The 24389-nt window shown below is 37.5% G+C and overlaps 1 protein-coding gene across 3 annotated transcripts in view; it reads left to right on the forward strand.

The window, feature by feature from the left end:
* Window positions 1–735: 735 nt before the first annotated feature.
* PDLIM5 (PDZ and LIM domain 5) overlaps window positions 736–24389 on the forward strand; it is a 210841-nt gene continuing 187187 nt past the window's right edge. For all 3 annotated transcript variants that reach the window (XM_068542458.1, XM_068542459.1, XM_068542460.1), the window contains exons 1-2: window positions 736–814; window positions 3952–4089. In XM_068542458.1, coding sequence (XP_068398559.1) covers window positions 3994–4089 — 96 coding nt within the window. In that variant the 5' untranslated portion in view covers window positions 736–814; window positions 3952–3993. The remainder of the gene's footprint in view (window positions 815–3951; window positions 4090–24389) is intronic.

Here is a 24389-nt window from a genome sequence, read left to right on the forward strand (position 1 = left end):
ATCCCATGAGCCTTGCTTTACATGTCCCTTGGTTAAGAATTGTCCTTTTCACATTTTATAAGCCAATTCACTGTTTAAAAGAAGCCTACAAGTTACTTTCTGTATGTTCACTGAACATTATTCAAATTTGCTCATGAATAAATTCCTTGGGCTAAATCAAGCACTTTACAGAAACTGCGAAGTGAACTATTGATCTGGATTTAGAAAAATAAGCTGAGGCTATAATGGTTGAACCACTTATGGCCGCTGCTGTTTATCACGGTCTTATGGTTTGATAAGAGGAGTTAACTTCTAGATATTAAAGTCACTGATTTTCACTTTCCTGACAAGTAAACGTTAAGAGTCTTCACTTCTCAGGGCACATAAAGCTCACCCAAAAAACCAGGCAGTGGCTGCTGAACTTGCATAGATAGGGATTTATCCAAAGCCCTCTCCTATTTTAGCCAAAGCAACTGCTCGCCAATTCAAAGTTTCTTTAGAGAGAAATGCATCCACTATAAAACAGGCAGGGGGAGCGGACTTTTGCCAGGTACTGCTCAAAACCCCCTAAGACTACTGCCACCGAAAGTCTGTAGTGCAATTGTTTTCCGCAGCGGCTAGGCTCCGCAGCAGCTTTCTCCCAGCGCCTCCCAGCCCTGCTCGGCCCGGGGGCGTGGCCGGGGGCGGAGGGGGCGTGCCTTGTCTCGGGGGCGGGGCCTGTGGGGGTGAGGAGCCAGGAGGCGGAAGTTCCCGGGGGCCGTGGGGACGGCGTACACACCGCGAGTCACTTGTCAGCGCTCGTCTGAGGCGGAGGTATCGCCGCGCCAGACCCGAGGTGAGTGGCCGCCCGCCGGCGATGCGCGTCTCGGATCCCCGGTAGGGAGGAGGGAAAGAAGGGGTCGCCGTACGTAGAGCGCGTGGAGGGAAGCCCAGCTAGTGGAGAGGAGGGGGCGCGCCTCGCGCCGGGTGGCTGCTCAGGTGTTTGCCGGACGCCGATCAGCGGAGGTGGGAGAGCGGCGTGGGAAGAGGAGCGCCCGGGAAAGGGCGGCGCGGGAGCGGGCCCCAGGCCAGAGGACGGGCACTGGAGCCCGGGCGGGCTGGGACGAGAGCGGCGGCGTCGCCGGGCACGCACCGAGGCGTCCGGGGACACTCGCGTCCCGCGCGAGTCTCCTGGGGGTGTGGGGAGGAAGCGGGTCTAAACGGGAACGGCGTGCTGATTTTTTATTTGCTCTCACGCTACTGAGAAGCATTTATTTCCCCCCGAATATTTAGGATTGTGTAACCTGTTAGGGGACAACTTCCGTGCGTCCAGAAATAAAACTTGTTTAAAAAACAAATCTGTCACGAACGCCAGATTTATTAGTGCTCGCGTACTTGGTGGGGCTTTTTTAAAAAAGACTGTGGTCCCGTTCGTTTGACAGTAAGTGGAAAAAGGAAAGGCGTGTGGACAGGGCAGTCCTTGGAAAGAAAATTCGTGGCTGCGCTGGGCAGGGTAGGTCTCGGGTGTGATCGCCGGATCCTCTCCCAAGTCTGCCTTCCTGACCACGGGGCCGTTGGAAGCCGCCTGCCTCCAGAGCGGCCGGCTCGGGAACCTTATTTGGCAAACGGGGCTAGGCGTGAACCTCTGCTGGAAAACTGTCTCGTCGGTTACTTTCACCCGGTGCCCGCGGCTTTAGTTCTTCCGCTCTACCTCCGCAGTCGCTCAATCTGGGGAAGAAGAGAATCTCAAGATAACAGCTTTCATTTCAGACCCTTCTCGGAGAAATTCATCACGAGTTCTTTCCCTTCTCCCACCCACCGAAGAAGCTGGGATAGGAGTGTGGGAAATGCCAGGCTTCCTGCCTAAGGACTAGAGCGAAGACACTGTTTGGACTTTCCCCTAAAAGACGATCTACGTGCTTGAAAGCAGAAAGGCTGCTCAATATTTCCTGCCTGCTTGGTATTTTAGGAAGAGTTTGGGCACTAATATTACCAGCCCTGGAAAAGGCCAGTAGTATTACAATTGCTTCGGTTTCAGAATATTTTAAGGCACGTGAAGCTAGCAAAGGGAGAGTAGTGGAAGGGAAACGACACTAGAAATGAACTGACGCTGGTTCTCTAGTGTGGCTGTGACCTTGCCAGTGCTAGAGATTTTAATAACAAATGGGAGAAATCAGGAAGGGAACTCGCAAGTAAAGGGAAGCTGCAGGTACATAGGTTGATATATGAATTAAACACATTTTCTTGTAGGGAATGTTGAGATCAGAGGAAGTGGAACCTCACTTTCACATTCTTCTCTTGACAAAAAGTTAAAGATTAAAAAAGAAGGGGGGGGGTAGGCTGCCTGTGAAATATCTGTTGGCTTTACACACTTTTGATTTATATTGTGTGCCATTATCCAGTCTTCCTCTACAACTTCTCTGAAACTCTTCTCGTTTATTACAGTGAGAAAGCAATTAGATTATGTGTGGCTCCTTATTACCTCCTATTTGTTTTTCACATATATTAACTAGTTTGACCTCTGGTTTGGCCTTTTCATCTTTTTAGTGTTTGTTGCATCAGTATTGACGTAATGTATTATTGGCTAGTAGTTCAGTGAACTACTATGCCAGTGGAAAAGCCCATTTTGTTTCTGGGCAGATGCAGGGCAGATTTTCACTGATTTTTCTTTAAGAACTGGACTTATTTGAAAATTTTGCCTCATTTTCCCCATATGAGAAGATGGAATCTGCTTGCTTTTAATATACCCAGTGGTTCGCATATCTACATCTGCCACTATTAATTTGGTGTGATGGAATAGAAATTTTCAATGGGTTAAAAAAATGGAATAATATTTTAAGACAGATAATAGGTGATGATTTGGCTGAATAGCACAGATTTTCCAAGGAAGCGTGTCTGAAACAGCTTCTTTTTTAAAAATGTGGTTTTAAAATTATTACACATCTGTTATATTATTATTTTTAAAGAGGGAAATAATAGGTGTCTTAGTATTACATTTTAGAAGACCTCCATTCCTCCCAGTTTCTCCCGCTCACACATAACTACCATAACAACCAACACCAAACTCCGAGTCACGCTTTTTTTTCTTGAGTTTTTTTTTGTTACATAAAAGTACTACCATGAGAGTCATTATGAGCGCACTTCCAGCAAAACACAGAAGAAAGCAAGCACTGAAGCGCTGGTTGTTTTCTAAAGCTCTAATTCTTTCATGCATTAAGATTCACCTTTTATTCCTACCATGTTTAGTCAGACTTATACACTGTGTGGTAAATGCTCGCTCCACTTTGCCTGATGAGGTGTGTATATAAAACAAAAAGCAGGTTCTGATTGAAATATCATTGTGCTAGAGTATTGCCCATCATTGCCTGTCTGAAGGAAATGTAAATAATTTCTTTGCGTGGAAGATAACACATCCCCAGAAGAGGAAATACAAGTTGTAGTTTATAATTGGAGAGAATAGTTTCATGCATTAAAAAACAACTTCTCGTTTTAAAGAATTTAGAGTTTGGAAAGCATGAATGAGAGTCTACTGATTTGTAGTTCTTTTCATATGTTAGGGTAACTTAGAATTTAAGTAAGTGAAATTGAAGGACTCTTGCCAACTGCAGGCAGAAGGACAGGGAAAATCATTTTGAATTAAACCTGAAATAAAGTTTTGTTCTTTTTTTGTATAAAATGAAGTGTTGTAAAGTACTTTGAATTAAAGTTTGTATGCAAGAAGCCACAAATTGTATTGTAGCAAGTTGTAAAACTGATCAAATGTCTAGAAATATACTCTAATATGGAATTTTTAGACTATGGAAATTGGCATGAGTTTAGAGATTATGTATTAGCTCATAGATTCCTTTTCTTCGACTGAAATGAGAACTTAATATGACTTATTTTGCGTATCCCCTCTTCCCCCCAAAACAAAATACTGAAGATCATTTAGTTGAAATATGTAATAGGTTTTAAAATAAACATTTTTGTTAACCATCTAATTTTCTTTCACAGTTTCTTTCATTTTTGGGGATTGGACTTTGAGCCATTAGAACCATGAGCAACTACAGTGTGTCCTTGGTTGGCCCAGCTCCTTGGGGTTTCCGGCTACAAGGTGGCAAGGACTTCAACATGCCTCTGACAATCTCTAGCGTAAGCAAACTTTACAGATTTTATTGCGGGTGTTCATTCAATGCATAATCCTAGAAACGTCACGGCCGAGTTGTTGAATTCTCTGATGACCTGCGCTCTACTTAATAGAATTGCTTATGGAATATGATCTCAGCAAACTTAGTTATCTATAGTAAAGGATGGGCTGGGGAGGGAATTTAGCAAGGATAATTGATTTCAGTTAAGCTTATTTGCCCCGACCTTAATAATAAAATTGAAAGCATTTAACTGGGGGGACAGACTCCAAATCTTTGAACTGTCGCTAATTTGGGGAGTTCTCTGGACCTTAGTTTCTTCGTATGTAATAGAAGTTTGCACTGTGGGATTTTCACGGTCCCTTTCAGCTCCAGAAGCTGTTTATTAGAAACTGTAGATCAATATTGAATAAAATGACTGTTTTTGGTGTTATTTCCTCAGCTCGCTCTCTGGTGAGGGGTTAGCCTACAGTAAAATGGCCCAAAGCTACTTACCTATGAAGAGAAAATGAAGGGCTTGGATGGCCAACTAGATAGTCAGCCTTTGAATGCTTAAGATTTGGCTGTTTACCTCATTATGGATTTAGTTTGAATGTATTCTGTGTATATATTTTAATGATATGTTTTCATGATGATAATGACATTGATGGAGTAATTATAGCTTTCATTTATTGAGGTTTGGCTGGGTATCAGACATTGTTTCACTTTCATCTCCAGTAGGTAATTATTGCTATTAATTACTTGTGTAACATTTCAGAGGGTTTTTTGTATATTCAAATAAATATGAATATCTATTCCCCTTTTACTTACATGGTAGCATCTTAATACACACTGTTCCACACATTGCTTTTTTTCTCAACAATTTACCTTAGAGAGCTTTCCCTGTTACTAGAGTTTTGTTCTTTTTCTTTTTCTTTTTTTTTTTTTTATAACAGATGTATAGAATTCTTTTGTAGGGAAGTAAAATTTATTTAAGCAATCCCCTATTGAAGGGCATTTATACTGTTTCCAGTATTGCTATTACAAGTAATGCTTCAGTGGATATCATATATACATAATTATATATGTATAATTTTGATAGGTTATGCCAGTTTGCACTTTTGTGTAATACATAAAAAAATCTATTCCCCCAACAGCATTACCAGCAAACTTTCGGATTTTTGCCAAGTTCTTTACCTCATCTCAGTTAATTCTCACACCAACCTGTGAAGTAGTGGTTTTATTCTCATTGTAAAGAACTGTGCTGTGAGCTCCCACGGCTGGTGTGGAAGAGCTGGCTTTCAAGCAGTTAATGCTCTGCCTCCTCCCCAATAAGCTTTATCATAAATTTAGGTAGATTGCTTCTCTAGTTAGATATTTAGAGAGTTATCTTTTGGTTTAATTATATATGTACTTATTATTTAATTATATAGGTATAGATACTTATATATATATATATATACACACACACTGCTTCTTACAGTATGTATATCCAACTCGATTTTGAAAGATTAAAAATAAGTTTGTAACAATTACGTATCTCTATTAAAATACTTCAAATCCCAGTTTGCTAATGAAGTTTTCCTTGTTTCTTGGCTATGGATTTTTAAAATAGTTATCTTTATCAAATTCCATCTTGATTCCAGTTACTCAGATTTTACAAGGAAACACATGTATGTAATCCAGCCTGAAAGTTTTAAGACTTTGCCTGGTTGGATGAAATTTTAAATGTAAAGCATCTGTGTGAAAATGTGTCTTGTGATTTATTCCTGTTTGAGGGGGGCAGTATCTTTTTGCCTCCTGCTGAAGAGCTATCATGAAGAAAGGAAGAATATTTGAATATTGTCTGTTTTCACGTTCTGTTTACATTATTTGACATTAATTTTGAATATCCTAGTTTATGATAATGGGCTAAAGAAAATGATGGTTTAAATATTTCCATTTTTTGCTGAAAAAAAAGTTCAGAAGCAAATTAACACCTAATGAAACACACTTTGGTGTTTGATTGTAGAAGTGCAAATGGAGTATGTAAATGTTGTGGTACCATACCTTTAAAAAAGTTTTCTGTGCTTCAGTTTCCTGGCAGACAGTCTGAGTGCCATGTTGTGATGCTGATACAACAGAACACTGTGTACATACATATGTGCCCTCTCCTGGCACAGAAGAAATGCTTTCCTTGTGTAGACAGAGTGTTAATTAAAGGGTTTTGAACACACTGATTAAAAGAGACTGCGGTAACAAAGCTGCTGAGTTATTTCTGTTCTCTTACAAAAGTCTCTGCCATCTCCTGTGACCTTTTTGGGCCTTGTGCAGTGGGGCATGCAATTCATTCTGGATTGGCGAGGAGGGGAGGCGGAGGAAAGGGCATGTTGGTGCAACTGTGCAGCTAGGCTGTTGGCCTTTCATTGTAGTTATTTTTAACCCCTTGTGGGGTTCAGTTTTAACAGGCCCAGAAACATTGCCTAATAAAGATGGGTGCCTAATAACTAAACTATATTGTGGTAGTAAGATTATTAATGTTATACCTCATCTTAATGAGTTCTCTGGTTATATTTATTCTGCCTCAATTATGTAAAATTACTGGGATGTATTTCAGTGGTCACCAGATTATTTAATTAATAGTATCAAGAAGCAATTAAAACCTGAAAGCATGCCTTAAAACATGTAATTTAGTGATTCTCTTATTTTAATAATGTATGTGGAATTCTTAACAAGGTCTGGCATGGTATTCTCTCAGTTGTTATATTTTACAATAATATGAAATTAAAAAGAAAAAATTTAGAGACTTGAAACATCAAATCCCCCATAATTTTAGGGAACATAGCAGTTATATATTTTTTTACTTACGGTCTGTTGGAATTGATAAAGAAAAAAAAACTTACAGGTTTGTGCTTAGCTAGGAACCTGCATCTATATATAGTTCAAAAGTATACAGTATTTCCTCTGGTCATGTATTATTATGTTGAACTCCAAAGGGCTCTTTATGTTCTCTTATAATATTGGAGCTCTGTGATATCAAATGTATTTGAGATAAATAAGCCATTGGCTGAGACTTGAACATTCTGTTTTCTTGAGATTTTGTTACCAGCGTAGCAATATATGGATTATGACTTGCTTCGTAAAGCATACAAACTGTAAAATTTTAAAACTGTAGAACTGTAAAACAGTAAACAGTTTTACTGTAAAACTGTAAAACATTGCTGTCAGATTTTGTTCCCCGTCTCTTTTGTATGAGTTTTGCATACTTTTTTAGTAGGTGGGTTTCTAAGATAAGATTGGTGATTGTTGCAAACTTTTTGAAAAGATCCTCAAATTGCTGTAATTGCCTGATCCCATGTCACTGTCTTCAATTTCCTATCCTTAAAGTGATGTGTTGGCTACTGGAGTTTGCAGGCTGTCTTTTTATGACCCTGTATTTATGGAATTGCCTTGAAGCCATGGTATGTGGGGATGGGTTTTATTGTAGCAGTGTGGGTTTGTTGGTCTTTGCCAATATATTTTATAAGAAGAAATAGGAGACTTGTTGCACAATTCAAGGCCATATTTTGGCAAGTTGCTGACCCTCATGATGGAATTACAAGAAAGATAGTGTATTTGTGAATAACATTTTAAGTACAGCATCCTAAAATTGAAATACTCTGCTTGTGTTATTTTCTGATGTATGATATTAGAATTTTTCCCTTAGCTGTCAATATTTGGATTTCCTGAAGGTGATCTCCCAATTCTCTATAAACACATCTATGGTGTTTCTTTAGCAGATAAAATGAGGTCAGACATTTTAATACCCAAATAATAGAGATTTTGATTCTCAAGAGTTAAGGGAGGATCATTTGTTACCAGGTCAGACAAGATTTTAGTTAGATTTGAAAAGCAGAAGACATGTACCATTTCCTGGAGTATGGAGTCCTGTTTAGGAGTATTACATAGAACAGAGAAAGAGCCGTGGAAACACTTTGCTGTGAATTCATTCATTCAGTAGTTAAAAGGATACTTCCTAGAAGCCACTGAAGAAGAGACAAAACATTGGGGAGTACAAAGGTTGGGGAGAAAAATAAATACAGTACTAGACAATGTCATAAGACCTGTCACAAGACAATATTTGATGGAATGATAGAGATACAGATAAGTGTTTCTCAGTTTCAGTGGGCACAGACCTTTCATATCTGTTTAGGGGTAGAGGGTTGGCTTCCTACAGGAGAAATTAATTGAACTGGTCCTTGAAGAATGAAATCTGAACACCCCAAAGTCAGTATTTCTCTGTGTTGGTTTTCAGTTCCAAGTGAAGACGAAGACTTTTCTTGCCATTGCTTGAGTCTGAGTGAAGCTGTGAATATAGCTGAGTGATTCTCCAGACAGGCCAGCTGCAGAGTTTCCCTCCTAGAGGCGGGCAGAAAGAGACTTTCAGTCCTCAGGCTGAAATGGGAGAACCATCCTCCCTTGAATAAATGGGCCCATTGTTAATTTTAAGCTGTTGAGTATTTTCTTTTACATTCCCTTCCAACTACCCTGTTATTATGCCAAGTGAGAAAGTTGATAATTTAGCTTGTTTAACTGCATAATGTACATTTCACATGTATGTTCACCCTCTGCTTTTAAAATATTAATCACCTTTTGTGGGGGACTCAGAGACCTGTCTTTTCCCACGTGGCAGTTTTCTGTCATCTGTGGTCCCGAGGGTCAAGAATCTCAAGATAATTCTGAAGGTGTTTTTCTGGTTTGTTATTTGTAAAGAAATGAAAATCTTTATCAGTATGTTTTATTGTAAGTTAATAGTTTGAGGAAAAAAAGGCTTTTCTTTTTTTTTTTTTTAGTTTTTAATGAATATTGGGCATTTTGGAGAGTTATTGGTTAAAAGGAATTTTACAGGTATGCAGGATTTCTGTATCTGATGGAAGAAACAATATTGTAGAGACTGGGTGAAGTAAGAATAGCACTTTAGACCTAAGTAAGGGAGATTTTCATACAAGGTATTCACCTACTCATGAGTTAGGTCTAATATTTGCTTACTTAAACTCAGAATAACCAAAGCCTATAGACTTGTTTTCAGTCATTTTCGAGAACTTTCAATGCAAAGAGCTTGTCTTTATGATGGTTGTTGGTTAGGCTGCAGTGTGAATATATAGTTAATCTGAATATACAGTTAGTCTTTGTCTGAAATATCCTGTTTGCAGTAGTTCTTACCCAGGTTCCCATGCACTGCAAGACTGGTCATGGCCTTTTCCCCCAGTTACGACTGCATGGAGGAGAAATCCGATATGAGTTAGTTAATCTAGGAGCAAACATTGCTCCAGGTAAAAAGGGGTTGTTTCTTTGGCATCTTATTATTATTATTTTTAATTAATTTATTTTATTTTTGGCTGCATTGGGTCTTCGTTGCTGCGTGCGGCTTTTCTCTAGTTGCAGCAAGCCGGGGCTACTCTTTCTTGCGGTGCACGGGCTTCTCATTGTGGTGGCTTCTCTTGTTGCAGAGTATGGGCTCTAGGTGTGCGGGCTCAGGAGTTGTGGCACTCGGGCTCAGTAGTTGTGGTGCACGGGCTTAGTTGCTCCGTGGCACGTGGGATCTTCCCGGACCAGGGCTCGAACCCGTGTCCCCTGCATTGGCAGACGGATTCTTAACCACTGCGCCACCAGGGAAGTCCCTCTTTGGCGTCTTATAAGAGATAATTATGTTTCAGCTTTAGGAGGTGAGACTCTAGGCCTTTGTTTGAATTTTTGAGATGTAGATAATATATTGAGTATACAATATAAAACTTGACAAAACAAGATCCTCACATGTGAAATGTTAATATATGTATGGATTTGCAAATAAGTGACATAATATTGGGAATGAAAAGAAAACATTAGTTTAAGAAGTAATGAGCAGTGACCATGGTGACCCCTAATTTAGGTATTCTGGGTACAGAGACACTGTGTAGCCCTGCTGGTAATTCAGGTTTGTTTCTTTAATTACAGAGTGGGAAAATCACTTTTATAGCATAGACACTCTTTTTTTTTAAAGGTAATAAAATATTTAGGTGTGGACAGAGCAGACAGTATTGAATGAGTGTTTAAAGTCAGGCTTGGAAGAATTTTTTATAGTATTAAAATGGAATCTCTCAAATCTTCACTTACCCATCTTCTGTCACCTTATTATTATCATTTCTTTCTTGTTGCATAAGTGGAGTTATCTATCCTTCTGTAAACATTCAGATTTCTTTTACAGCTGAGTTTGTTACCCATTTTGTGTGATAATTACTGGAACAAAGTTCATCAACCTCATTGGCATTTAATCCACCCGGCAGGGCTAAGTAGTTGCAGCAAATGTGCCTGTCCAGCCTAAATGGAGGAGAGTAAAATAAACTGGGGACTTGATGGGAGGGAAAGAACAAGTTAGATTGAAAGAGAAAAAGAAATAGGCAATTTTAAAAAGGTCACAATGGGAACAGTTACTTACTGGGTCAGATTTGGTACTCAAGAAATCTTCACCCTTCACCCTTTTCCCCCTTTTAAAGTTTGGTTAATTTATGCTTTTCTTTAGGTAAGATATTCATATGAGTTGAAAGCCAAATGACTCAATAGCATTTAGAGGAAAGAGCCTCCTGTTGTCCCGTCATTCATTTCCTCTGCCTGGAAGCAACCAGTGTTAGCAGTTTCTTGTATACTCTCAGGGATAATCTATACAGATGTGTGAAAATACGTATATATCCTCATCATCCCCCTTTCCAACACAAATAGTATCCTTAAAAATCTGCTTTTTTTTGGGCCTTTTGCTTTTTTCACTTAACCCCAAATCAGTAAATATATCCTTATTCTTTTTGTACAGCTGCATTGTATTTGGATTTATCATAATTTATTTAACCAGTTCCTATTGATGGACAATTAGGTTGTTAGGTTGTTTCTAATCTTTTTCTTTTAGTAACAATGTAGTGTAATTTTTGCATCAATAACTATATCTATCTATATATGGCATATATATGAGCATACCTGTGAGATAGATTCCTAGAAATGGAATTGCTGAGTCAAAGGGTTGTATGCAATTGTAATATATATATATATTTTTTTGCAATTGTAATTTTGATTCATATTGCCAAATATCTCTATAGAGACACTCCTACCCACAATGAGAATGCCAGTTTCCTCATACCTGTGCTAGCACACGTTTGGACAGGCTTTCATCTTTTCCAATCAGATGGGCCTGTTTCCATCTTTCTCCTTTTTTACAGGGCTTAATCACAGGTATTCTACAGAGGATTCTGTATGTTTTTAAGTGGCTCTTTTTTTTTCCATTTTGCGTGAGAATATACAAAATAAAGATGTGCTGACCTTCTTTAAATGATTTTATTAACTTCTGGGGGGATGCTATTTATTTGAATTTTTTCATTTAGAGCTTTGGTTAATAATTATCCTCTATCATTTGTTTCCTATTTCCAAACGGATTTCCTCTCTCTGTTAACATATTACTTCCAATTACATGGTGAAAGATTTTTTTGTTTTTTGTGGAATAGTTTTTGGCATAGTGCCCTGTCATAGACTTTCTGAAAAATTAAGCAAATCACATTTAATAGATTTCAGGTTGTTGCCTTTGGAGTTTCTCCAGCAGCCTGATATATTGTGGAATTTCACATCCTACTCTTCTCTAGCTCCCCTTATGGATGTGACAGAGAGACTGACCATAATGAGGTATTTGGCCTGGTCCTTGGACATAGTAAAATTCACTCTTAGGAGCCTCCCTGTTTTCATATCAACTGTTATTCTCCAGTGGAGCGTAACAAGGCACAACGGTTTGCAGTGTTTCATAGCTTAGTGAGTCAGGCATCGTGAAGGCATACTAACGTGTGGCACGATACATTTCTTCATTTTACCTGGGCGTAAGCAGCAGAGAGTGTAAGTGTTGGTAACCTTGGTGACAAGAAGAGTCAGAATGCCAGGGATGTTTGTATTTTATGTGCTTAAAGTTGAGGGGAGGAGGGATTTCCCTTTACTATGCTGTAAAATTTTTAATATGATGAGAAGTGTTTGGAACTAGATAAGAAGTTGCACCATTTGTTATTTGAATTCTGTGACTTGTTAAACACTTTTTCCTAGGATTCAAAAAGTGATTTAACAATGACCACCGTTCTTCATTATAATTATCTTGGGTAAATTTTGATTTACCAAAAGAGGAAGTGTTTTTTTTTTAATGACATTAACAACCGACTCCCATTTACCATTGATTCCATCAGGGGCTTAAGTGTTGTGATTTGGTTCCATTGAGAATCCAGTTACAGTATTAGACCAGTATTTCTCAAATGATTTCTGAGATATTAACTTTTAGAGATGGTGAAACTTAAAAATTTAGTAAGGTTGTGTAATGCTAGCCAGAGGAGATTGTAGATATGTTCTGAAAGTGTTTTCTTCTTGAGAAAAGATACTGGAGGACAAATATCCTTTAGAAAGCAAATGCTTTGTTCCTTAACTAGCAACCCTTAGGGATGTTCTGGAGAAAGAAGTTTGTAAATAAATACAAGCATTGTTATACATGTAATTTTCATGAGTTTGGACATTCTCTTGAAGTATCTCCATGCTACTAACTTCCAAATATTCTACAAATGGTTCTTTTAATCGTTTTATATAGGCATTTCTGTTTATATGTACCTTTATTCATTCTGGAAGATTCTAGTTCGTATCAAATTCTCAGAGTGACACTTTGATAGCTTAGCAGACAGAGGTGTTTCCAAACTTCATCAATGGCTTGTTGCCTCCTAGGCTGTTTCCTCATCTTCAGGGTGGCACCTTGCCGAGGCAGGAATTCTAAAATCCTGCATTTAATATATTAATCCCGTCAGACCCACTTGACAGAACTGAGTTTACAGTCCAAAATGCCTGTTTTGAACCCTGAAGTCCTTGGTCTCTTTATTCTTCATGCACGGTACCTTTAGCCCTACCCATCCATCAGGGCACATTCATATACTAGGTGCTCTTTGAAATGTTTGACTGCTCCGACTCACTTGGGTCTCCTTTCTTTCCTATATTAAATAATAATAATGAAAATACACTGACATTTATTGAGCCCTTGCTATTGTCTAGGCCCTGCTGTAGATATTTTGCACATGTTCGATTATTTAATTCTCATAGTGACCCTCTGAGGAAGTATGATTTAAAACCTCTGATTTGCAGATGAAGAAACAGAGTGACAGAGCAGTTAAATAAGATGCTCAAAGTTACACATCTAGTAATTGGTTAGGCTTAGGATTTGATACCAGACAAACTGAGTAGTAATACTGTAATGCTTTTAACCAGTATACTCTGTTTTCTGGGAATAGGTGACAGTTTTCACTACTGACAACCAAGTTTGTATGTGTTTCTTAAAGAGAGAATCAAAGACTTGTGTAAATGGGAGTAACTGAGATTATTTTTAAAACTATGACTAGTTTCTAAACTAATCATTAACATCATGAGTGAGATTTTTTAAATGTACCTTCTAGGCCCAGACTTTGAATTCAGGATGTTTAGGGATTCTCGCATGCCTTATGGATGTTTCTCGTGTACCATCGAATCCCATTTTGTACACTAATGTTTGGGAACATTATGTAGCTTTTATTTTTAAAAAATATTTTTATTATGGATCTTTTGTTATTTAGATCACTTCATCAAAAAGATTAAGGCTAAATTGCAATGGAACTGCCACTGACTAAATAATGTGACAGATCTGCTTTTCTCCAACTACTGGTCTTTTCACTTTTTTCAGAGTTCAGTCAACATAGGTCAGATCCTTTTTGGAAATAAATGTCAGTTTTAATAATATATGATATCATGCTTCAGTTCTATTTATGACGCTGAAAGTATCTTTAGAACACTTTGAAGCTGGCACGTTACTTATAATATTTTAACACTATAAAATTTAATAATGAATGTTAAATTTACCAAAGACTTCTGGAGGAATCTTTAGTAAATTTAACCAATATTTAACCAAGTATATAACAAGTATAGTTGGTTTTGTTTCATACCTCATTGTTAAGCTAAAGTGGTAAAATTTATGTTAAAAGGAACTGCATATAGTCTTTTTAAGGCCAAATTTTTGGTCTTCATATTATGTTTCACGGTGGTACAGTTTAAGTACATACAAATAGGTCATATACTTTGCTAAATCATGAACCTCTCTCACCAGGAAAAAACCCGCTACAACTCTGGGTCTTATTTACTCAAGATCATATTAAAATTCCCCGTACATGTTCAATAGCTTTTGACTGATGATCATAATGATGATGGGGACAAATGGGAAGCTGGGTTGCGGTTGTAGTTGTTTCTTCTAGAATTGTTTTGTTAATGAAAATGATTAATAGTTATAATTAGCTGATGAGACATTTTGGTTTTCTTTGTTTTTAATCCTAGTCAGGGTTTGTTTCTAGGAAACGCCCCCAACGTTACTTAACGTAATAGCCCTCTGCCTCCCTAGGTACGGAGTCTTCCTGTGTGTCAGCCCGAGTTTGTTTTCTCTGTATTTGACCCAGTGGTTCTCTTTCTGTCCTTTAGTGTCATGCACAACAAAGGACAGCCCTCGCTCACATTACAGCCTTTCCAGTAGGTGACCGAGTTGTATTTCCTTTTAAGTCTTGTGGATCTTCTGTTGGAAGCCATTTCTTCAAATGTTTCTTTCTTGACGGTTGCCTCTCTTCACACCCCTGAGCATTTGCCTTTAAAAGCAGTTCAGTTTTTAAATGTCTCTTTATGTGTGACTCCCAGAACTGAACCTAACACTTCATACATTAAGACCAATGCAGAAGTAGAGTTACTAAGTAAGGAAACTGATTTTTGTGACCAGACAGTGCAGGGTTTAGAACTGCCCTGGGCACTGGGCTTGCTAGAATTTTTACTGTTTTCTCTGTATACTATTATACTGTTTGAAATTTTTACAATATGTGTGTCTTTTGTTTAAAAAGTGAAAGGAAATTAAAACTGGCCTGTGCTTTGTAGACATGCAAACTCAGGCTTGTCTGGACATATATGGAAGTTAGGAGAGCATGAGGGGGCAGCTGTTTGTGTACGTGTGTGCTGTTTGCATGACAGATAAAGGGACTTCATGGGAAGGAATTCAAGAAACACGTAAGTGAGGTGTGTTCAAGCTTAGTCCTTGGAGATTTTATTATTATTATTTATTATCTTTTAGGAGAGATGAGTAAATTCCTGGTACAGCAGAGTACGTCCTCTTGGTATTGTCTTCTGATGCTGCCCTTCTCCTGAATGGCTCATGCCAGAGCCCTAAGAGAAGGCGTTAGGTAACATATATTCGTTAGTCTCTTACTGTGTATTAGGCTTGGATAGAGAGGGTGGTTCTCTGTTTTCTGACAAAAAGGTACATGGACCATGATACGGAATATAAGAAAGAGCTTGGAAGTAGGAGAGGACATATATGTAGCGAGACTTGGGCAAAGACCACAGTGATATGCGCTTTGATCATACAGCCTAGTTAGGATGGTAGGGAACTTCTCGACTAGCGTCTATAGAATCCGTAGAGGAGATAGAAGTAGCAGCGGTGGACAGAATTTACTGTTCCTACATCTGGGCATGGAGCCATTTATTCAGTATCATTATCGAGCACCTACTGTGTGCTCAGTCCTGGTCTAGGCACTGAAAGTACACAAAACAAAGTCATTATTGTTATGAACCTTATATTCTAGTAAGAGGGGCTGTTAACTCACAAGTGTATCGATAAATAAGCAATGTAATTTAATAAGGTGATGTGCTAGGGAATAATTGGGGGAAGGGTATATGGGGGAAGGGTTTTACCTTAAGTTGGGCCGTCAAGACAGGCCCTTCTGACTGAGGAAGCAACATTGACTTAAGAATAAGAAGCCAGTCATGGGAAGAGGAAGGAGAACAGCGCTGCAGGCATCAAAAGGCCTGGAGACAAGAAAGAGCTTGGCATGTTCAAGGAGTAGAAAAGCAGTGGCAGGAGTGCAGTGAGCAAGGAGGCAAGTGGAATGAGATGGGGGATGGGAGGGAAGCCTAGTGTCAGAATAAGAGATAAGGAGGCTTAAGGGAGTGAGATGACATTGGGGGTGATGGTGGGACAACTGGGGGTTTGAGAAGGATTCTGATTCCTCTGGATGAGAGCTGAGCTAGGAAGAGTGGGTTACTATTACTGTGATTTTACCCTATCTGCAAGCTGGTGTGTTTTTAAATTGGTTTTGATAGAAATTTCAGGGGAAGAATTCCAAAAATATTTTGAGCAAAGGAATAACCATATAACCTTCCAAGGTGGCTACTTGGAAGTAAGATACTCATTTTAATATGTTTGTTTGGAAAAGTTATTTATAAGTTGTAACACATACATTATTATTTTCTCATTGTTATTTGCACACTGATTACAGTTTTTCTCTTTTGTGTTCTTTTAAGTTTTATTATCGCTGTAAGAAGTGGCTTGTTTCCCAGATGGCTTCTGTTTTCATTTCCTTGTGATGTTATGACCTTTTCTACTTTAATAAGGAAATGTTGCATACACCTTCAGGAGTTGTATACAGATTATGCTGGTAACACTTTTGCTAGAGTCTGCCTCAAAGATAAAGTGAGTGTTAGGGTGTTTATTCTAGGTCAGATATGTTGAGCTGGAAAAGATTTTAATAGTGTCTATTTTTATTTATTTTTATTTTTGGTTGCGTTGAGTCTTCGTTTCTGTGCGAGGGCTTTCTCTAGTTGCAGCGAGCGGGGGCCACTCCTCATCGCGGTGCGCGGGCCTCTCACTATCGCGGCCTCTCTTGTTGCGGAGCACAGGCTTCAGACGCGCAGGCTCAGTAGTTGTGGCTCACGGGCCCAGTTGCTCCGCGGCATGTGGGATCCTCCCGGACCAGGGCTCGAACCCGTGTCCCCTGCATTGGCAGGCAGATTCTCAACCACTGCGCCACCAGGGAAGCCCCAAGTGTCTATTTTTAAAAAGAATGTTTTAGCCTGTCGGTTGGTTAATGTGCCCAATGCCAAAAATTATGTTTTGTGGCCTCTTTATTATTTCAAGTGGAGGGAGTTTATGAGATTTAATGTTTTTCATTTCTGAACCTTTCAGAGAGGTCACTTGAGCGGGATTAACATCTCATAAGAGAAGGCTGACAGTTGACACTTCAGTAAATTCAGATTTTCATGCCTTAAATACATTGTTAATGGATAAAAGTGTTGCCAATATCATGTAGCTATAGGTCTGTAATAATAAATCATAATGCTTTAGCAAATGATGTAACTTCATACTTCATATTTAAGGTCAACTTTTTATAAATTCAGGGAAAGAATGAGTTTCCTATGAGTTTTGGGGTATATTTGCAAAATAACACTTTACAGCCAATTTAGGAATATCTGTGTTATATTAAGTATGACAAAATAATAATACTAGTGTAAAAGAACTGTCACTCTAGATAAAGTTTTCTTAACGACTTTATCTTAAGATTTAAAGTAATCTAATAGTAATTAATTTCCAGCCTTAAAAAAAACACTACAGGCAGTTGTGATTATATCATGATGAATGGTCAGACGGCCATGACTCTGTTTTATTACCAAAGCTAATATAGTAGACTTGTATTTTTTATTAATTTTTTTTTTTACTGCAGTCCTTGAAGGTTTATTTTTTCTCCCAATATACCATTTTAAGATTATATTTTTAGTGGACAATATTCTACATGCTGTTTAGTGTAGTTATTACCAGTGCAAGCTCTGGAGCACAATGTCTGCATGTGAATCCTGGCTCTGTAATTTACCCGCTATATATATCTGGACAAATTACTCGACTGTGCCCCAGGTCCTTAACTGTCAAATGGGGGAAAAATAATATTTACATCATAGGTTTGTTGCATTGAATAAATAAACACCTGTAAAGTGCCTGGCACATAGTAAGAACGCAGTGAAGTTTACCTAATAAGAACAGAGGTTATCTTAGAGTAATAACTATTTACTAGTAATATCTAGTTGAAGCAGTTTTGGCACTATATATTTCTAGATCCCTCACTTCTTAGATAATGTCATCTTCCGAATTAATTCTGGTTTTCTTTTTCATAGGCTTTTATAGAAGATTCTTTAGAAGCATGCTTCTCAGTACACACACAGACATACACATGCACACGCACACACATACACAGCATACACACACTGCAGTTTGAATTATTTCATGTAACATCTTTTATAGAAGGTACATAATAAATATTTGTTGAATGAATAGCCCATTTCCTTCTTCCGTCTGTCATGATCTGGCATAAACTCTCAAAGAGATCTGAAAGGAGGGTTTGCACCGGTAATAACCTCCAATTCGACATTCTTTGCTTAGTGATTGCCATTCACTATAGTTTTTTGTTTTTTTAATTCTTCTAAAGAGGCATGGTAAGCTATATTGCTGGTGAGAGACAGTTGCTCTAGGGAACAATTTTCTCCTCCAGTGAAGGATAGACTTGATTATAAGAGAGAATATATAAGTGGAATGTAGACTAGGCAAACTTAGCAATGTGTCTGCCATTTGTACCATCTCTTTCCAGGAGTTTTGGTGCATCAGCCTTTGTGTATTGGTCTCTGTGATCCTTACCTTGCCCTCCTGCTTTTCTGTCCATAGCCAACTGGACCTGGGATGGGTGCTTGACCATCTATAGGCAGTGTAGCAACCTATAGATAAAGTTAGAAGATCTGTATGTGGTCATACTATTTGCAAGCCTTATGAATTTTATGAAATATAAAATTTAACTACTCTGAACTTAAGCTGTACAAATCAGTATAAATAAATCATTGCTGTTCCTTCGTTGACTTATTTATACTTACTCCACAGATATTTATTGAATGTTGTTATATGCCAGGCACTGTCCTAGGCCCTGGGAATACAGTGGTGTGAATAAAACAAAGTCTGCCCTCCCAGACTTACACTTTAGGGAAGTGAAAATAAATAAATAAAAATAGTTGGTGATAAATAGTATGGGGCAAAGCAAAGGAGTATGGGGAAAGGGAGTGGTAGTTGAATGTGAGTTACTGATTTATAGAAGGTGAGCAAATAAGGCCTCGTAGATAAGGTGACATTGAACAGAGACTTGGATGAAGTGGGGCGGGGGAGAGAGTATTTTGGGCAAAGGGTAAAGACCATGAGATGAACATTTGCTTTGCATGTTTCAGGAACAGCAAGACTTGAGTGGCTGGAGTAGACTAAGGGGGAGAGTGGTAGAGGATGATTTTAGAACGTTGAAGGTAGTTATTTCCTAAGATTAATTGTATTAAAATCTACAGCAGGTTAGTTGATAGGACAGAGGCATTTTGCGGCTAGTTTAAAATAAGACCTTGTCGACAAAGTGATAGGTTTGGGTTTTTTTGGGGGTTTTTTTTTGGTTTGTTTTTGGAAAACAGTACTGTGGTACACAGAAAATATTTCTCTGAAGTCTGAGAACTCTGCTGACTGCAGTGTTATTTTATTCAGGATTGATACTAGTTGTTAATGTATTTGAGGCTTAAAAGGTTGTAAATATTGGTATTTGTATCCTTAGTACTGTTGTTCATATGTAGGAAGAGTAACTAGAAATGAGAAGTGGTGTCAGATTTAATATATAGTTCAGTGATAGTAACTTTTGTGGAGCGGTGACTGCTCAGTAATTTCATTGCTGTCACCCGTACAAGAATATTTAGTTGGAAAGATAAGGTGAAACAAAAAATTATTTTTGTCTTTTCTCTTGTCTCCAAGATTTTGGTTTTACCCTTATTTTTCAGTTTTATAATGGAGATTGAGAAATTTTGGTATCTGTTGGGTAATTACTAAAGTTAACAGGCAGATTTTTAAAGGCATATTAGTATGTAAAATGATTCAGTCTATTTAGGGATTTGTCAAATAATATTTGAAATTGCCTTTTAAGTTTTACTTCCAGAAACATTTCCTGGGAAGCTGTGGTCTCATTACAATGGATGATCATTAAAACATTTCATTTACACCTGGCAGGAATGACCCTTTGAAGTCAGCTAGCTTCTCAGGTGGACCGGTAATCATTGTCCAATTGTCTTCACTTCTGTTACAGTCACAAGACTGTGTTCTGTTGAAATTTAAAATAAAAATAGCTAAATATTTTCTTGGGGAAGGGCAGTTTTCCCAAAGTGTTTATTTTATTATCACCATTAGCCTTCATCTTTTTTAAGCTTTAAGTTTTATTATTGCTGGACAATTATCTGTTATCCCAGTGAAAAATTTCATAAGCACTTGTATTACCTCTTCCGTCAGTGAAGCCCCACCCTTTGAATTTGTCTGAAGCAGGGACAAGAAGTGTTATAAACAAATTTTCTCATCAAAGGAGATTGCTGTGTAAAGGACAGGTTTATTCTAATGGAGAGCTACTTTCTAATCTAATGGTAAAGCTCTCAATGTAATCCAGGTAATTTGTTTTTCTAGAGTTGGTAACAATTTTAGACGGATTTTTCAGTGACTTTGTGAAGCAAGTGTTTTCTTCAGCAACATTTGGAAATTGATTTATTTAGCAGGCTGTTTAAATAATTAGGTCTTGTGCTTGTCTGGTTTTGATAATTCACATTTTGGCAAATGCAATAGACTTGAGTTTCATGGTCAAATTTGACCTTTGCCAGAAATAGTGATTATTATTTGCATTGATGTTAATTTTATTTTAACCTCAATACAGTCAAAATTTTTATTTTCCTCTTTAAAGAAAAACTAAAAACGATAGCAGAAAAGTAGAATGGTGGTTAAAGGGGCTAGGGGGAGAGGGAGATGAGGAGTTGTTTAATGGGTATAGAGTTTCAGTTTTACAACATGAAAAAGTTCTGGAGATCTGTTGCACAACAGTTTAAATATATTTACCACTACAGGACTACACAAATTGATATGACTTTTCTTTGATCAATAGAAAATGACCAGCTTATAAGCCTTTGCTATTTCTTATAAGTGTTACAAATATGTATTCTAAAAGAAAGATTTTTTTTTTCTTGAAGTGCCAAAGAAATAGTAATAGCATTTAGACAGGAATGAGTAGACAGCAAATTACTAACTTTTACTTGAAACTGTGGGAACTAAAATTTAACTTCAGGGATTGGTATAGTTATGGTAACATGATTTCTTAACGAAATTGAACCAGATTTACCAAGGAATAGCCTCTATATTTAAAGACAGTGGAAAGTTTGTCAGAATTGGCAAACCACCTCCCAGTTCAGTAACTCTAAGGCAATTCAGTTCTGTCTTCTCTTCAAACACATGTATATATCACAAATATTATATTTATATATAATATATAAATATATATGCTCCCAGGTCTTTTAAACTATTAAATAGTAACTCTTAAATTTGCATCATATCTAAACTAAAAAATGTTGTAAGTATGCCTACATATCTCATGAGTATGAAGTATGAATGCACTTGACAATTTAGTGTTAACTGATTAACACTCTGAAGCTTGATTCTTCATATATTGGTGCAACGTGCATACAAAGCTTACACATGCATGAGGAAGCCAGTGTCGTATTTCAGTTCTGATGGTCTAGAATCATTCCCCTTGTTTCCTCTATAGTTTTGTAGCACATGTTATTTCTGATTGGTTGTTATTTGTAATTCTGATATTTTGAACATTTTAGTGTAGGTGGATAAGAGTGTCACTTTGTTAGGTAACTCAAACTTCTTCCCACTTCCTTCTGCCTAAAAATATAGTCTGTAGAATTGTGAAGAATTGTTATATTTTAATTAAAGGTTGTTCTTTGTCATTGTTATCTTTTTTGTAAGCAGTAACTTATTACAATCTAATTTTCAAGAGGAAAAAAATTTTGTTTACTTTCGATTATAAAAATTTCATGTATATATGTATACACACACACACACACACACACACACACACACATTCGAGTTGAAAATGCATAGGAAACAATGACAAAAAAAGCTGAAACCAAAACAAAACACCTCACCAAACCTGAAATCCAGCTACTCAGAAAACTGTGGACATTTTCATGAGTATCCTTAAAAACAGACACTTTACCAACATTCTTCATGTAACAATTCATCTTGGATCTTCTTCCATCATCAATATATAAAGACTTTTATCATCTCTTTTTTTGGCTGTATCTTGTTTTACTGTGTTTCTCCATAGTTAAATATTTTGAGTTTTTATGTTGATAGTTTGGAAGAGATATAACAAGTATAGGGATAGAGAGGCAGGATATCATAGTGTGTAAGAGCATGAACTCTGGAGCCAGTCATTGTGTGTTCAAATCCCAGTACTTACACTTTCTTGCTGTGTGACCTTGACCAAATTACAAAGCTCCTCTGGGTCTCTCCTTTCTCATTTGTAAAATGAGATTAATTAGTAGTGTACTTATATTGTAAGATTACTGTGAAGATTGAGTTCATGTTTTTTAAGTACTTGGAATACCTGGCAAAGAGTGCATGCAATATAAATATTAATATAAACTATTTTTGCTGTTATTATGGGTATAATGGTTGCTAAAATTTAGTGAGAGGTAGATATCAAATGATTTTAGGTATTTAGTCCAGGCATCAACACATCCTTTTGCCAGTTCCGTATCTCTTCAAAAGTTTGTGCATGATATTATTCGGTATTTGTTGAATGGAGGTAGGATGAGGGGAGGGTGGTAGAAAGGAGGTTTCGAGTTTCAGAGACCTGGATAGAATAACTGTGGGCAGTTATCCAAGCTCTTCTGGCCATGTTGCCTTTGGCGTATCTTGGGTGGCCTTTGACTAGAGCTGCTCTAAGTAGAGCCAGCCCTACTTGCTGTATCTTGGAATCTAGGGAATAGTTTTAAAGGTTCTCGATCCAGTAAAAGGCAATTTAAGTGAATATGAGTTCGTGAATTTTGGCATGTAGTCTAGCCTGGAGATGCACTCTGTAACCTTACTGACCATTTTCTTTCTTTTTGTGTTTATTCTTAAAGCATCAAAAGTAGCATGCGTTATTTGAGACACTTCTTTTTTTGGAATTTGCCTTTTTGACTTCTCCATGTATATAGTTTTCTTTTTTTAAGTTTAAATTTGGAGGAAAAGAACTGTGACTTCTAGTTTTTCATATTAAAGTGGTTTTAAAAAATGGCCTAGAATAGATGAAATGAAACAAAAAATTTAAGAAGATTTGGCCTGTGGTTTCATGGGTTTGTAAAATTTTATTTTAGTGTAGTCTTCTATGAACCTCCTTAAAATCAGTGAAAAGTTATTAATCAAATGATCATTTTTTATGGTAAGTATACATTTAAAATAATATTTGATTTCTGCCTACTAATTTTTATGTATATTTCACTTTTGATAACAAGTCAGGCACATAAGAAGTTAAAGAAGCTTACCGTGACCAGTAGAATATGGTTTAGTGTAGTATTTAGTGTACAGTCAGCCCATATATCTGGGGGTTCCATATCTGCAGATTCCGCATCTGTGGATTCAACCGAATCGAAAATATTCGGAAATTTCCAGGAAGTTCCAAAAAACTAAACTTGAATTTGCTATGCTGGCAGCTATTTACATGGCATTTACATTGTATTTACAACTATTTACATAGCATTTACATTAGATATTATAAGTAGATGATTATTATAGAGATGACTGTTGTAAGTATTCTAGAGATGATTTAAAGTATATGGAGGATGTACATAGGTTATATGCAAATACTATGCCATTTTATATAAGGGACTCACGCATCCCCGAATTTTGGTATCCGCAGGGGATCCTGGAGCCAATCCACCCTCCTCCTTACTGAGGGATGATGACTGTACCAGGTGACAGTGAAGCTCGGTCTGGCTGTCTGGCTCGAAGTGTTTTTTTTTACTTCTAGTTCTGTAAAAAAATGCCACTGGTAATTTAAGAGGGATTGCATTGAATCTGTAGATTGCTTTGTGTAGAATAGTCATTTTCACAATATTGATTCTTCTAATCCAAGAACATGGTATATCTCTCCATCTGTTTATATCATCTTGGATTTCTTTCATCAGTGTCTTATAGTTTCCTGAGTACAGGTCTTTTACCTCCTTAGGTAGGTTTATTCCTAGGTATTTTATTCTTTTTGTTGCAGTGGTGAAATGGGATTGTTTCCTTAATTTCTCTTTCTGATCTTTCATTGTTAGTGTATAGGAATGCAAGAGCTTTCTGTGCATTAATTTTGTATCCTGCAACTTTACCAAATTCATTGATTAGCTCTCCTAGTTTTCTGGTGGCATCTTTAGGATTCTCTATGTATAGTATCATCTCATCTGCGAACAGTGAGAGTTTTACTTCCTCTTTTCCAATTTGTATACCTTTTATTTCTTTTTCTTCTCTGATTGCTGTGGCTAGGACTTCCAAAACTATGTTGAATAATAGTGGTGAGAGTGGACATCCTAGTCTTGTTCCTGATCTTAGAGGTAATGCTTTCAGTGTTTTAACCATTGAGAATGATG

The sequence above is a fragment of the Eschrichtius robustus genome, chromosome 4 (assembly GCF_028021215.1).
Source record: "Eschrichtius robustus isolate mEscRob2 chromosome 4, mEscRob2.pri, whole genome shotgun sequence".
Lineage (NCBI taxonomy): Eukaryota > Metazoa > Chordata > Mammalia > Artiodactyla > Eschrichtiidae > Eschrichtius > Eschrichtius robustus.